This window comes from Paroedura picta, chromosome 3 (assembly GCF_049243985.1).
Source record: "Paroedura picta isolate Pp20150507F chromosome 3, Ppicta_v3.0, whole genome shotgun sequence".
Classification (NCBI taxonomy): Eukaryota; Metazoa; Chordata; class Lepidosauria; order Squamata; family Gekkonidae; genus Paroedura; species Paroedura picta.
This window is the reverse complement of record NC_135371.1, coordinates 5,086,300-5,102,904: the sequence shown is the minus strand read 5'-3', so window position 1 is coordinate 5,102,904 and position 16,605 is coordinate 5,086,300. Positions and strand designations below refer to the sequence as shown.

At 47.0% G+C, this 16,605-nt stretch overlaps 1 protein-coding gene, 1 non-coding gene and 1 pseudogene across 2 annotated transcripts; all 3 read left to right on the top strand.

Moving 5' to 3' along the window:
* The first annotated feature begins 231 nt into the window (after positions 1-231).
* Positions 232-5,906, top strand: LOC143833860 (vomeronasal type-2 receptor 26-like). Its single transcript, XM_077330085.1, has 4 exons — positions 232-261; positions 2,815-3,042; positions 3,279-3,405; positions 4,996-5,906. The coding sequence occupies exons 1-4, from the start codon at positions 232-234 to the stop codon at positions 5,904-5,906; spliced, it is 1,296 nt and encodes a 431-aa protein (XP_077186200.1).
* Positions 5,907-9,457: 3,551 nt separating this feature from the next.
* TRNAA-UGC (transfer RNA alanine (anticodon UGC)) lies at positions 9,458-9,530 on the top strand. The gene has a single exon. It is a non-coding gene; the product is annotated as a tRNA-Ala (tRNA).
* Positions 9,531-12,790: 3,260 nt separating this feature from the next.
* Positions 12,791-16,036, top strand: LOC143833859 (vomeronasal type-2 receptor 26-like; annotated as a pseudogene).
* Positions 16,037-16,605: the final 569 nt, after the last annotated feature.

Below are 16,605 nucleotides of genomic sequence, written 5' to 3'. Positions count from 1 at the left end.
CTTGTCGTCATCTTATTCTTTTTCCTCTTCTTCTGAGTCATCTTCATCCCCCTGCACAATGCTGAAAACTTGGAACTAAAAAATTTCAGAAACACATCTATGCTCAATTTAATTATTCTTCCCAAAACATGAGGCCTTCAGAATAGACATCATGATTGGAAAAAGTCTTGGTTGGTCCAGGGTCTCTGGGGGTGGATTTTTTGTTATAACCAGCATAAACTGTGACCCACGATGGACAGGGAAGTCCCTCTAGATTTGAGGGTGAGGCCTGGGTGTGGAACATTTCATGGAGGGCCAACACAGTTGAGTGGTTCGTTGGTTCACCTGGGATTGGGGAGATGCATGTTTAGGACCCCAGTCTACCAGGGATCCTTTGGTTACTTATTCCCTCTGAGCCTATTATTATTATTGTTGTTGTTGTTGTTGTTGTTATTCAATTTATTTCCCACCTCTCCCTGTAGGCTCAAGGTGGGTAACAATAATCTCAACCCATTAAAACCCATTAAAACCCCCATTAAAACGATAAGATACTAACATGACGGCAGAAAATCCTCATCCCTCCCCATACTAATATTGGAGATAATGGAAGAGTGCGATCTACACTTCCTAACTCCCGTGGGGAGGGTGATGTCCCTAGTTCTCTGGCCCCAGCCTCAACCATAAACCTGGTGGAAGAGCTCCGTTTTGCAGGCCCTGCGGAAAGCTGACAAATCCCACAGGCCCCGCAGCTCACCCGGGAGCTCATTCCACCAGGTAGGGGCCAGGACCAAAAAGGCCCTGGCTCTCGTCAAGGGTAGGCGTGCTTCCTTAGGGCCGTGAATGATCAATAGGTTTTCACCCCCCAGAGCGTAAAGCCCTGTGGGGAGCATAGCGTGGCAGGTGGTCCCTTAGGTATGTGGGTCTCAACTCGCATATGGCCTTAAAGGTTAGAAACAAAACCCTGAACCGGATCCGGGCAGCTATTGGTAGCCAATGCAGTTGCCTCAGCACTGGCTGGATGTGGGCCCTCCAAAGTGTGCGAGAACTCCTCCCCCACAGCAACCCTCTGGGACCGGTTCTGGAGGAAGGAACGTATCCAGCGTAAAGCTGTGCTTTATATCCCCGTGCCGGCTAGGCGATGGATAAACAGCTCATGGTCCACGATGTCAAAGGCCGCCGACAGATCTAGGAGAACCAGCACGGCTGACCCACCTCTATCCAGCTGGCGGCAGAGATCATACAATAGTGCGACCAGCACCGTCTCTACCCCGTGGCCAGGACGGAAGCCAGACTGATATGGATCGAGTGCCGAAGTTTCCTCCAAGAATGCCAGGAGCTGGTCTGCTGCAGCTCTTTCTACAACCTTGACCAGGGCGGTAGTTAGCAGGGTTCTGCGGATCCAGTGATGGTTTTTTCAGGAGAGGGCGAACCACCGCCTCCTTGAGCTGCTCAGGAAACTCCCCTGAACTCAGAGAGGAGTTGAGGATATCTCTGAGCTGGCATCCTATCTTCTGGCCACCTCCCTTGAGGAGCCAAGAAGGACAGGGGTCAAGGGGGCAGGTGGTCGCCCTAACCGACCCTAGCAAGTTGTCCACTTCGGAGGAAGAGAGCCGCCTGAAGCCATCAAACTTTACTGCCAAAGGCACCCAACAGGTCTCCAGTTCGTTTACTGTATGAATTGTGGTGGGAAGGTCACGGCACAGTGACAAGACTTTATCTGCAAAATAGCTCGCTAATGCCTCGCAGCCAAGTTCCAATTGTCTAATGTTTTGGCGCCCCTCCAGGGCGGTCAGAGATCTAATTATCCTAAATAATTGGGCCGGGCGAGAGTTTGTGGATGCGATTTCCGTGGCGTTGAACTCCTGCTTCGCCCCTTTCACTGCCATCTCATACGCCCTCATAAGCGTGCGATAAGATGTTCTTCCAGCTTCATTGCACGTCTTCCGCCACACTCGCTCCCATTGTCTCACTTCCCTCTTCTTCTCCCAGAACTCCCCCGTGTACCAGGGGGCCCATTTGAGTTGAGGGCAGAGAGGACGTTTAGGGGCAATCTCATCTATAGCGGCCGTCAGGCAGGACTGCCAGTCCTCCACCGGAAGCCAAGTGGATCCATGAGTCTCTGCGGGCGAGTAAGAATACGGCCACCACCCAACTGGGGAAGGGTTGGTATCCTGAGCCGAGCCCGCAGGGCATAGTGGTCTGACCATGGTACAGCCAAAGCTGGATCAAGCTCCACGTCTATCCCAGCGCCGAAAATCAGGTCGATTGTGTAGCCAGCGTGATGGATGGGCCCGGCAACAAATTGTGAGAGCCCTAGTGTTGCTATGGACAACACCAGGTCCCCACCAAGTCCTGAAGAGTGAACTAATCCGCGTGAACATTGAAGTCACCCAGGATTAAAACCCTGGGAAACTGCAATGCCCAGGCGGCCACTGCCTCCAGGAGGTGTCTGGTGGCGCATTGGGTGGACGGTATACCAGCCAGATGGCCAAGCTCTCAACCGTATCCCACCCAATACCGACACACTCCACTCCACTGATTTGTGTGGCGGGCTGTACCTCAATCACAGGAGGGACCTGGCATTCCCCCCTATTTACACAACACATCTGCTCATCTGCCAAAGACTATTATTCTATTAGCCATCTTCCAGGTTGCTAATGCAGAGGAAAGCTTACTATCAAGCTGCATCGGTTCTTGGCCTTTTGGCTAAGAACAAGAGTGTGTGTGTGTGTGTGTGTGTGTGTGTATTATCAAACTGCAAATGGATCAAGCTGCAACGAATACGTAGAAGAGTTTTCTGTCTTCTAAACACTGTTATTCTCTCTGTGATTCTAGCTTCATCCTTTCCTGAGACGCTACCAGTTTCAAAACTCTTCTGTGGGTGGAATCGATTTGGGTGAAAATGGGGCCCTGGAAGCCAACTTGGACATTGTGAACATGATCATCTTGCGCAACCTTTCCTTCCGGAGCATCAAAGTTGGGAGCATCGAAAGACAGGCCTCGGGGGAGATGAAGCTGTCCATGGATCAGGCTGCTATTGTGTGGCCCCCCTGGTATAAGGAGGTGGGAAGATTGGTTGTGTTAGGTCTAATAATCTATTTATTTATTATAATCCATGAAACCTGCTTGAGAGTCTTCTGAGCCTTTCATATTCGACAACAGTTATCAACAGTTGCCAGTGATAAGTGCGTGGAATGGACCATTTCATCATTACCGCCTTCATAAATCTTACCAAATTGCCCTTCCCCAGTGAATGAGACCTCCTTTCCCCGGATAACGCTCCTTGTCTCTGTCTGCAGAGGATGCCTGATTCCAGGTGTTCCAAAAGCTGCCTCCCTGGATATGTGAAGGTGGCCCTGGAAGGGAAGCCCATTTGCTGCTTTGACTGTTCTCTGTGTGGGGAAGGAACCATCTCCTCTCAGGAAGGTGGGTGAGGGGGGAAAAGGACATCCTCCTGGCTACGGAGCTAAGAATCAGTTTTTTATTTTCTCAGCATTGTTCTAGAATTTCACGCACTAACCTTTCTTTTCCAGTTTTCAAAGGAAAGTCGAAGAAGTAGTAGCAATGGTTCTTATATGCCGCTTTTCTATACTCAAAGGAGTCACAAAATGGCTTACAGTTGCGTTCCCTTTCCTCTCCCTGCAACAGGCACCTTGCGAGATAGGTGAGGCTGACAGAGCCCTGATATTCCTGCTCGGTCAGAACATCTATTTCAGTGCTGTGTCAAGCCCAAGGTCACCCAACTGTCTGCATTTGCGGGAGTGCAGAATTGAACCCGGCTTGCGAGATTAGAAGTCCACACTCCTAACCATTACACCAAACCGTCTTTCTCTAACAGACCTGGGGAGAGGCTTCTGGGTAATTGCTGGTGAGTGTGAAGAGCACTTCATCTCCATCAGCCTTTGTTGCTTTCAGTGGCATTCATGGTTGTGTTTGCAATGCCGCACAAGGCAGTCCTTCATTTGCAGGGCTCAGCGTCATGAAATATGGCCTGGTCTGGAATCTCATATGAATTCCCTTTATTGGGACAGACCCACACACATCCAGTGTAAAGGAATGGTCTTTTTTGAAGGATTCATTAAAGCAACTCAGAGATCAAGCATGGCAGGTACAGGAGAGCATTCTGCACTGGAAGAGATAAGAAGGAATAGCCTCCCTGGGGCCTATATATAGGGGGGCACTGTCAGGAACCAAGTGCTTGAACCACAGCCAACTCACTCCGCAGACATCACTCTCGGGCTTCAGGATGAAGCTTTAAGTATAAAGTCTTTATTGGAAAAGTTCAGCCAACAGAGTCTATTTTCTGCACATGTTCACAGACAGGAAACTTGGACAGAGACACCGTGGTAGGGGGCGGCAAGACCTATATACCTGGGCCATGGGAATGGGGCAAGGCAAGAGACAAGCATCGGTGGGAATCGGGCATTCACACAGGAAAGTAGGATCAGAGCGTCCTTTGATATGCAGAGGTGTTAGAGCAATTTCCCCGTGTATTGCTTTGGTTTCCGGGAAGGACAGGCTTGAAGGAAGACAATCAGGGGGAACCAAGAATGGAGAGCGATAAGGAATTCTTCCCACAGTGGGAGAGCCATCTGTGTAGGCTATAAACTGTGGGATGAGAAGGCAGGAGGGGGGAGTACAGAAAAACCCACTGGCCTAGAATCCGAGGGTGGGGATCAGAGAGGTGTCAAGTGAAGAGCACCTGGCGGTACCAGGAAGGCATCCATGACAGTCAGTTCTCTCGGGCAAATGAGGCTTCATTGGAATATGAGGACAAAAGTGTAAGCATTGTTACATGGATCCTGTTACCTGTAGATCCTTCAGGTCTTCTTGGTGACATTCCACACCAGTAACAATGAAATCCAAAGAGAGAACAGACAATTATTACGATAAAGGTATCAAACCCCCAATTCTCACCCTGATGGAATTTTGCTCTATGGATTGGAAAGGAATCCGCTTTGTGGTGGATATGAATTAGATCAATATGATGCTGAAGTCTCTCCTTTTCCCTTCCAGATGCAAAGAGTTGCACCAGATGCCCAGAAGATCAGTATCCCAACCCTGACCACACTCAGTGCATTCCCAAAGAGGTGACTTTCCTTTCTTATGAGGAGAATTTGGGGGTTACCTTCATCATTTTGGTCCTGTTCTTGTCCATAGCCACACTTCTAATTCTAGGAATATTCATTCAATATATGGACACACCGATAGTGAAAGCCAACAACCGAGACCTCACCTACGTTCTTCTCATCTCACTCCTGCTTTCCTTCCTGTCCTGCCTTCTATTCATTGGCCAGCCAAGGAGGGTGACCTGCCTTCTCCGACAAACAGCCTTCTGCACCATCTTCTCTGTCGCTGTCTCCTCTGTGTTGGCTAAAACGATCACTGTGGTGGTGGCCTTCATGGCCACCCAGCCAGGGAACAGGATGAGGAAGTGGGTGGGGAAGAGTCTGGCAAAGTCCATTGTCCTTTCTTGTTCCACTGTTCAAATTGGCTTCTGTGCCCTCTGGCTGGGCATCTCTCCCCCTTTCCCAGAGTTTGACATGCACTCCCAGCATGGGCAGATCATATTGCAATGCAATGAGGGGTCTGTGGCCATGTTTTATGGCGCCTTGGGCTACATGGGCTTCCTGGCTGCCATCTCCTTCACAGTGGCCTTCCTGGCCAGGAAGCTTCCTGGGGCCTTCAACGAAGCCAAGCTGATCACCTTCAGCATGCTGGTCTTCTGCAGTGTTTGGGTGTCCTTTGTGCCCACCTACCTGAGCACCAAGGGGAAATACATGGTCGCCGTGCAGGTCTTCTCCATCTTGGCCTCCAGTGCTGGGCTGCTGGGCTGCATCTTCCTCCCCAAATGTTACATCATTGTAGTGAGGTCTGGTCTGAATATCAAGGACCATCTCAGGATGAAAGGTCAAGATGGAAGTTGATTCTCTGGAGCTATATTTCACTTTAAACCCGTGTTCTCTGTGAAATGGACTTACAATTTAACTCTCTGCCATTATACTGAAGGAAATTTTCTTCACATCCAGCTTGAGAGTCACAAATCATGACGTTTCCATTATAGCTAAGACAACAGCTATTTTCCATAATACTGGTTTTGAGCTCACCCTGCTTCCCAGTTGATTTGTGTTCCTGTATCCTTTTTCAAATTTATAGAACATCTTGTCATGTATGAGTTTGTGAGTTGGATGAGGAGACATTTCTGGAAGATTACCTGCTGTCTCATTGATTTCTTTATTTAGAACAGCTCTATTAAGACTTTCCCACCCGCTCACATTCCTCAAAGCAATGAACATGAAGAGCTGCTAACCTTTTGATGGAGCTCGGTCAACCAATGGCAGGAAAGGGCAGTGGCATCTAATTGTGGCTCACTGCAGCATGGGCAATGCTACCACTACCACTGATTTTATGTCTCCAATGCATCCCTGTTAGGACCAGCATGTTTGAAATCAAAAGTTTCTTGGTCTATTTCAAAGCAGCACATTCTCCTAAACTCTAGACTACTGTATGGTAATGACATTACTGAAATTGTTATTTAATCTTATAACGAACTCTTAGAATCATAGAATCATAGAATCATCTTAACACCGCCCATGGCGCCACGGGCGCCATGGACTAAAAAATAAAGCAATAAGGGCTTCTGGGGCGGGATGTGTCCGGGATGAGGAAGGGTCCGGATTGGACCCTTCCTCCGGACAGACAATCGGAGGGACCGATCGGCAGGCGCAAAGCGCCTGCCTATTGGTCCCTCCGATTCCCAGCCCCAAGCAACTGCGAACCGCGCGCAGCGCGGCTCGCAGTTGCTCCTTTGCCGTTGCTCCTTTGAACAAAGAATTGTTTGATTTTGACCGGAACCAGCAATACCCGCTGGCCCCTGAAGCTCGCTCCCAGGAATCCATGTCCCTGAACTGAACCAGAGACCTGTTTGCTTTTTCTCCTGTAAAACTGATATTCTCTATTGTTGTTGTCGTTGTTGTTACCTTTGCTGTATTTCTATCTGGCGCAAAAAATGAATTTGATGTATTGTTCTTTTCTATTCCATGTGAACCACCTCAGGGGAGGGCGGCACATTAATGTAATGAATGAACAAATCAACGAATGAACGAATCAATGAATGACAGAGAATCAGCCCTCTGACTTTGTATCCCAGGCAAGGATCATTCAAGTTATGGTTGAAGTTTGTGGACAATAGATTGGAGAATTTTTGATATGATTGACTATTAAAGAAAGTTGCGCCAAACATTTTCATGTATTAATGGTATCAGACACAAACGGCCAACAACGCCATCCTTGGTCAGACCACCATACCCTAAAGGCTCAGCTGAGGATGGCACCCCCTCCCTGTTTGGGTGAGGGACATATTTTCCTCTGCTCATGGAGACTTATGGAATCTGTGATCCATGGCGCTGTCATTTCTAGATTAGACTTCCGTAACTCACTTGATGGCCTACCTTTGTCTCTGACCCGGAAATTGCAATTGCTGCAGAATGCCAGGTCAGGTCTGCCCTCCCATAAGGCTCAGGGTGGTATACATAAAATATATTGTTAAAATTTGTTATTGGGTGATATGACCATATATCGACATGTCAACTCTCTTAAATGGCCAATGAAAGGCCTGGAGGGGGTGGGGAGGGGGGGCTCTCTGGCTTGCCATGTGTACAGCTATTATCCTCAACCATATTCTACATGATCACTCCACTTTTGGGGTTCCTTGAAGCATGAAGAATGTTTTGGCGGTTCTAAATGGAAAGTATGTTAAGAAAGGCTGGTTTAAATTAACAAAGTTCAGTCTCTTAATGAAAACTGGAGAACATAGGAAGTGTGACTGTGTTGAGGCTGGATGTATAAAATATATTGAGTATAAAATACTAATTGGATTGTAGGAAGAAAAAAAGTGAGATCATCGTGACTTGAATGAACACTTAATGCTTAAATCTGATTTCACTTTGAAAAATGCCTGGTCAACACTTCAAGGTGGCCGCCCTGGTGGGACCTCGTGGGGAAAAGGGTTCTCCTTTCTCCAACAGACAAGGGATGTTCAAGTTGAACTCTGGTTCTGGGGTCATGACTCATGACCAATGGGAAAGCATTGACCACCAGGTCTTAACCCAATCTCCCAACTGCCTGCTCAAGGCTTCAGCCATGCTGACCTCCTCTGATGATTGTTTTTCCCTGAAAGTTATGCCAAACTCAGTTGGCTCTTCCATGACCCAAGTCACCTGGGGCCATGTTGGTGAGTTCTGGCAAACATGTTTTCTCCATCTCTGCACCTGTGGTCAAATCCACAGGGGGAGTCCAGGGCAGTGCAGAGTCCCTTATAATTATCCATATCATGGTGATATATTCTGTATATCCACAAAGCTCCAGGGATTCCTCAAAGGTTGACTTTGAAACCAGTGATGTAATCATGAGGAGCATCAACAAGGTGATATAATGCCTTGCAACAGGCCAGGAAAGTCCGGTGCATAAAATACTTTTCTCCCAGTGTGTTCAGGGGTTGTCCGACAGGAGGGGACACTATGTCAGTGTGAAGCCTGCGATCCTTCCCTTTCAGTCTGACCAAGAGAGGCCAGGACTGCTCAAATGACTACAGGCCCGGTCTTACCGGGGGAAGATCCTTCTGTCAGTATCTGAGAACAGGATTCCGGAAGGGGAAAAGGTGCACCCAGTCAGAGAATGGTCTTGCTTCAGCTGATGCTTCTGCTTCTTCCAGCCTTCAGGGTGGGGAGTGCCAAATGCCCATGTGCTAAGACCAGGGGTGAATTTGACCTTTTTAATATGTTCCGGACAGGAGACCACCTCATTGCTGGGCTTATCACTTTTGTGCTTGATAAACGTCCATCACCAACCTTCGAGGAGCCTCCCTTGGTCTATAAACAGAAGTAAGTCAGTCTTTGGTAGACCTTCTCAATTTATGTGATGGGACAGAATTCTGGGTTCTTTCTTATTACCAGACTTCAGTGTGCCGCTTTGCTTCCATCTCCTGCATATAATAAGTGAGCAAATTTGGCAGAGTGTTTTCCATTTCCAGAGCCTGGCGGTAAAGCATGTTACAACATCCTCCCCTGCTGGGAAAAACGCCATGGATTTGGTGAGCTCACCACCTGACAACAATAGGTCTTTGAACACCCAAATGAACAGTCAGCAAAGAGTCTCCAGCATGGTGAATTGTAAGCATTGTTCCTCCAAGAGAAACAGAGGACCCAATGACTGTGCTTATGTAATGAGAGGTGGGAGGACGGGAATCCCGTCCCAGGGAGCCATCCTTCTGTTGAATCAGGGGGACTTCTTCAAAGGGTAAGGTCAGATTGCCAGTTATAATTGGACTGGAGAGGCAGCCAAAGTATACCTAACTATAAATTAATCGAAGCTGCTCTGATCTTAGTAAGAAGATTCTGTATTTTGACAGGTACCCCAGCACTGAGATACTGCCCCAAAGGCTACTGTACAATACACCCTCCAAGTGCCAGGACTGGCAGGGAGTGTGGCTTAGTGGAAGAGCCTCTGCTTTGCATGCAGATGGGCCCAGGTTGAATCCCTGGCATCTCCCAGGAGAAAGTACGAGGCAGTCAATTACATGAAAGACTATAGCCTGAGATCCTGTGTAGACAGTACTGACTTTGATGGAGCAGAGCCTTCACTAAAGGCAGTTTCAACTGTGCTTATGTATATTCACTTTCTTGGCTGAAAACAAGCCATTTTGTGTGATCATTGCTGGAAACCATCAGAACAGCTTCTGCACATACTAGGAAAGGCCTCAGCAAGGCCCAGTTTATGGCATCTCTAGACAATGTGACATGTATATGTATTTTTGGCAGGTTATTAGAGATGAAATGGCACTTTCTTGCCTTCTCATTAGCCATTCAAGAGGTCAACCAGAATCCCAGGCTCTTACCAAAAAATATCACTCTGGGCTACACCATCTACGAGAACATTGTCCATCCCAGACTGAGCTATGATGCTTTGGTAGATCTGATACCCTCTGGCCAGGAGACTGTTCCAAACTACAAATGTGGCAGACAGAATCATCTCTTGGCTGTTCTTGAAGGATCGTATTCTATCAACTCCATTGACATTTCAGCAATCTTGAGCACCTACAAAATCCCTGAGGTACGAATCAGGGATGGGGCCATTTTTCTGAAGAAACATGAGTGGACATCAGAATGTTCCTGGTACATACAGCTTTTTGGAGAGTTGAGAGAGATCTGGGAGAGGATTCAGGTCCTCTGGTGGTCCATCTGCATCCCTCAGTAGATGATTTTACAAGATTTTGGAACAGACTTTGGGAGACAAAAAAGAAACTCTTTCTGCAAAAAGGGACAGTCTTTTGCAACAGCCAGTCTGATAAGAGCCTTTTTGGAGAAAAACATTTTGTGAGGAAGAAATCTGTATATCAATGTCATTTATTTTAAGTACACATTGGGTTTTTTTTCCTAATTAAAACATCAGTGTTGTTTCCAGGGATACCTTCCCAATGATCTGGTGAGGGTTACTGGCCTGGGGTTGTTAGGGGATGAGTTCACCCCTAGGACAAAATCCCCCCCTCCACTTCTGATTCCGGAAGCTCAGATCCCCCACCCCCACTGAAATGGACCACCTCCAAGGATGAAATCTCTCTAAGAAATGGCCTGGTCTGAACGTGTTGAAAGGGTTTTTTTTCGGATCATCATCATCATAGAGCTGTAGGAGGTACTTTGCTTTTATTGACATTTGTTGAATGTGATGAATTCAGAATGTGTCCTTTTCCCCAGTAGGTCAGTCATAATTCGGAAGTGATGGTTTTTAAGGATCAAACTCAGTTTCCTTTTTTCTACCAACTGGTTCCACCAGAAGAAGTCCAATACCGGGGAATTGTCAGGCTGCTCCTGCACTTCCGATGGACGTGGGTTGGTCTCTTTGCTTCAGACAGTGACAGTGGGGAGAAGTTCAAGAGCACCTTGACCCCTCTCATGCTCAGGAGCGGCATCTGCATTGCCTTTGAAGAGAGGATATCCATTCATGGTATTAATCCCGATGTTTGGCCAATAGAAAGAGGACAGCGCTTGAGTTCATTCCTCAGTCAAGACCAAGTCAATGTATTTGTGTTCTATGGAAATGTTCACCCTATGATACATCTTGAACAATTAATAACAATGATTGAAGATGCCATGCTAGTCAGACTAGGTAAAATTTGGATCACAACACTTTTGCTAGACAATCTGTACAGTTTGGTATGCGGTGACTTCCTTGATAAGTACCCTCTGCATGGATCTCTCTCTGTCAAGACCCAGACAAAGAAAAGGATGTCTCTCTATTCACAAGCATGTCACCCTCTTTTGCTGGAGTTTCTGGGAAGAGGCCTTGATTCCTTCTACTCAAAGCCCGTTTTGTCTGGGAGAAGCCACCAGAGATACAGGGAGAAAGAGGGGCTGCAAGACAGGCCCTGGGAGGTCCTCAAAGAACTCTTTCCCCCCAGGGCCTGCAATATCTACTCGTCCATCCAGGCGGTGGCACAGGCATTACATGATGCCTACTCCTCCATGTCTGAGAGAACAACGAGGGTGGGACGAAGAGGACGAGAACATGAGCGAATACAGCCTTGGCAGGTATCCATTACCCCATGAATGTCTACACACACAATACCTTTATTGGCATAAAGCGGAATAAGAAGATAAGCAGAGATAGTCAGAACACATAGAATCATAGAATCATAGACATCAGTCAGTTTGAATTTAAAAAACAAAGACAAAATTCAGCCATAATAAAAGTGGCATCAGCATTGAAGAAGAAGAAGAAGAAGAAGAAGAGTTGGTTCTTGTATGCCACTTTTCCCTACCCGAAGGAGGCTCAAAGCGGCTTACAATTGCCTTCCCATTCCTCTCCCCACAACAGCCACCCTGTGGGGTGGGTGAGGCTGAGAGAGCCCTGATATTCCTGCTCGGTCAGAACAGTTATATCAGTGCTGTGGTGAGCCCAAGGTCACCCAGCTGGCTGCATGTGGGGAAGTGGGGAATCGAACCCGGCATGCCAGATTAGAAGTCCGCGCCCCTAACTATTACACCAAACTGGCTCTCACAATCACCTTCCCTTCTTCTCCCAACAAACAGGCAGGAGAGAGCCCTGATGTTTCTGCTGTTGGTGAACAGCTTCTAACAGGGCTGTAACTGGCTCAAGGATGCCCAACTGGCTGCATGTGGAGGGGTGGGCATCACACCTGGTTTGCGAGATGAGAAGCCACTGCTCTTACCCACTACACCTTCTATTCACTCGACTGTGCTTTAGTACTATAATTTATTGCACAATTTATTGGTACACAAATGAAATCATAATTATGGAATCATAGAGCTGAAAGGCATCTCCAGAGAAGCGGTTAGGAGCGTGGACTTCTAATCTGGTGAGCCGGGTTTGATTCTCTGCTCCTCCTCCAGATGCAGCCAGCTGGGTGACCTTGGGCTTGCCACAACACTGATGAAGCTGTTCTGACCAAGCAGGAATATCAGGGAGTATCACCTTCTCACAGGTGGGGAGAGGAAAGGGAAGGTGAGTCTGTTGTGGGGAGAGGAAAGGGAAGGTGAATGTAAACCATTTTGAGACTTTTTCAGGTAGAGAAAACCGGCATATAAGAACCAACTCTTCTTCTTCTTCTTCTTCTTCTTCTTCTTCTTCTTCTTCTTCTTCTTCTTCTTCTTCTTCTTCTTCTTCTTCTTCTTCTTCTTCTTCTTCTTCTTCTTCTTCTTCTTCTTCTTCTTCTTCAAGGTCATCTAGTTCAACCCGCTGCACAATGCAGGAAACTCACAATTCTTGCATTAACCAGCATAAACTGTGACCCAGGATGGGCAGAGACGTCCCTCTAGATTTGAGGCTGAAGCCTGGCTATGGAACATCCCATGTAGGGTCAACACAGTTGAGAAGTTCATGGCTTCACCTGGGATTGGGGAGATGCACATTTGAGACCTCAGTCTACCATGGAGCCTTCGGCTACTTATTCCCTCTGAGCCTACCATGCCTCAGTCGTTGGGAGGTGGAGATGATCATGCTCACCTTAATCATTTTTGTTACTAATTATTTATTGTATTTCTCATATGGCAGGTTTAGTCACAGGAAGCATGGAATACTACAAAATATGCAGTCAAGTAGGGAGGATGGTTATGCATACAGAATAGGCACTCCTCCTAAGTACTAATATCTACTCCATTGCAGCTGGGGATAGGACAAAAAGCTCCACCACATCTTTCTGCAAAGCATGATGCCCCCATTGCTGTGAGAGATGGCAAACAGTGTGGCAGGCTGCATCACAATCACACGAGGGACCTGGTCTTCCCCCCTTATAGACACAACACATCTGCACAACTGCCAAAACCGGTTCTTATTCTATTAACCATCTTCCGGGTCACTTATGTAGGGGAAAGCTTAAGATAGAGCTCTAAATGTATCAAACTGACGAGTAAGAAGAAAAGCACAGCTGGAATGTGTTTGTAGAAGAGCCTTCTGTTTTCTAAACCCTGTTATTCTCTCTGTGATTCTAGCTCCATCCTTTCCTGAGACGCTTCCAGTTTCAGAACTTTTCTGTGGGGGGAATAGATTTGGGTGAGAATGGAGACCTGGAAGCCAACTTGGACATTGTGAACATGATCATGTTGCGTAACGTTTCCATTTGGAGCATCAAGGTTGGGAGCATCGAAAGACAGGCCTCGGGGGAGATGAAGCTGACCATGGATCAAGGTGCTATCGTGTGGCCCCCCTGGTATAAGCAGGTGGGGAAATTGTTGAGAGGTCTTAAAATTTGTTTAGTATCATCCATGAAATCTCCCTGAGAATCTTCTGAGCCTTTCAGTTTAGACAAAGTGGCTAGCAATAAGCACATGGAATGAACCTTTTAATCATAGAAGCCTTTTAAGAATGTTATAAAAATGCCATTCCCCAGTGAACCAGTTCTCCTTTCCCCGGATAACGCTCCTTGTCTCTGTCTGCAGAGGATGCCTGATTCCAGGTGTACCAAAAGCTGCCTCCCTGGATATGTGAAGATAGCCCTGGAAGGGAAGCCCATTTGCTGCTTTGACTGTTCTCTATGTGGGGAAGGAACCATCTCCTCTCAGGAAGGTGAGCAAGGGGAGAAATGGACGTCCTCCTGGCTATGGAGGAAAGAATCTCTTGTTTTCTCAGCATTGTTCTAGAATTTCGTAGGACCAATAATTCTTTTTCAATTTTCAAAGGAGAGGGAGTGGCTTCTGGGTAACTGATGGTGAGTGTGAAGACAAGTTCATCTCCATCAACCTTTGTTGCTTTCAGTGGCATTCATGGTTGTTGGCGCAACGCCATCCATGGAGGTCCTTCATTTGCAGGGTCAGTCCTCTCCAGAAAATCAGGCTTCACTGGAGTCTTTGAGGACACAACTGTAAGCATTGTTACATGTCCCTCAAATGTTCTGCAATCCCATTGGATCTTGCAATCTGTTGATGTCCCTCAAGAGATAGATGAATGATTTTGAGGCACTTGTCCTTTTACTGGGTTGGTGTGAGGATCTAGTAAGAGATTTCCATGCACTTCTACATGAAAGGGACCCTCCACACACAATCCTCAAGTCATGGTTTTCTCCTTGGCATAATTTCAGCTACTTGTTTCTACTCAGAGTACTCAGAGTTCTAGAGTACTCAGTCCTATATTAAAGCTGAGGTCTATCAATGCAATAGGGATTTATAGCAGCTCTCCTATATCTGAGGGAGTTATGTCTTGATCCCCCAGGAAACCCTTGTGGTGGGGATATCGAGGTTGAACCTGCAATGCTGCCTTCCAATGTTTTCCATCTCCCCATGACCATCGGTTGTTCTTCTGCATAACTGATGCTTTCATTCAGTCCTATTTTTTATTTTGGTGACTTTTGAACCAAAGTCTGTCTGAAGCCAAAACTCCTTTGGCCATCTTAACTGATGATGCCGATTGGTTGAGTGACATGGGGAGAGCCTCACAGGTCATCCTTCAAGTCCTCTTAGTGAGACTCCACACCAGTAAGAAAAAAACCCAAAGACAGAACGGACAGTTAGTACTAAAAAGTACAAAATAAATAAATTCTCTGATGGAATTTGGCTCTATGGAATGCAGAGGAGTCCACATTGTGGTGGATATGAATTAGATCAATATGATGCTGAACTCTGTCCTTTTCCTTCCAGATGCAAATCGTTGTACCAAATGCCCAGAAGATCAGTATCCCAACCCTGACCACACTCAGTGCATTCCCAAAGAGGTGACTTTCCTTTCTTATGAGGAGACTTTGGGAGTTACCTTCATTGTTTTGGTCCTCTTCTTCTCCATAGCCACACTTTTAATTCTAAGAATCTTCATGAGAAATATGGATACCCCAATAGTCAAAGCCAACAACCGAGACCTCACCTACATTCTTCTCATCTCACTCCTTCTTTCCTTTCTGTCCTGCCTTCTATTCCTTGGCCAGCCAAGGAGGGTGACCTGCCTTCTCTGACAAACAGCCTTCTGTACCATCTTCTCAGTTGCTGTCTCCTCTGTGTTGGCTAAAACGATCACTGTGGTGGTGGCCTTCATGGCCACCCAGCCAGGGAACAGGATGAGGAAGTGGGTGGGGAAGAGTCTGGCAAAGTCCATTGTCCTTTCTTGTTCCACTATTCAAATTGGCTTCTGTGCCCTCTGGCTGGGCATCTCTCCCCCTTTCCCAGAGTCTGACATGCACTCCCAGCATGGACAGATCATACTGCAATGCAATGAAGGGTCTGTGGCCATGTTTTATGGTGCCCTGGGCTACATGGGCTCCCTGGCTGCCATCTCCTTCACAGTGGCCTTCCTGGCCAGGAAGCTTCCTGGGGCCTTCAACGAAACCAAGCTGATCACCTTCAGCATGCTGGTCTTCTGCAGTGTGTGGGTGTCCTTTGTGCCCACCTACCTGAGCACCAAGGGGAAATACATGGTCGCCGTGCAGGTCTTCTCCATCTTGGCCTCCAGTGCTGGGCTGCTGGGCTGCATCTTCCTCCCCAAATGTTACATCATTGTAATGAGGTCTGGTCTGAATATCAAGGACCATCTCAGGAGGAAAGGTCAAGATGGAAATTGATTCTCTGCAGATATTTTTCCTTTTAGAGTTCTGTTGTCTGTGAAGACCAGGCTCTGCCTCACATAGTCCCCCTAAGTCCCCTAATCAGTATCGGAAGGTTCATTGGGCCTGGGAGGTAGGAGAGTGTTGTTGCCATCATGGTGTCGTTTTTATTGGGGTTTCAATGACTGTCATTGGGGTTTTAATTCTTGCTTTATGGGGCTTTATGGTGAGGGCCATTCTTGTAAATCGCCAGAAGCCACTTGGGAGTGGTGGTATAGAAACTGAAATGTAAATAAAATAAAATAATATTGTGCTTACTTTTTCAGTGAGATACCTAAACTTTATATCCAATCTCAATCATTTCATTTAAGCCCAGTTTTCCAGCCTGGCAAGGTCATCCTGTATCCTGATTCCGTCTTCTGGTGTGTCTGCTACCCCTCCCTGTTTAGTGTCATCTGCAAATTTAATATGCACCCCCTCGATTCCTTCATCCAAATCAGGGGTAGTCAAACTGTGGCCCTCCACATGTCCATGGCCTACCAACCTACCAACCTACCAACCTACCAACCTACTTATCTACCTACCTA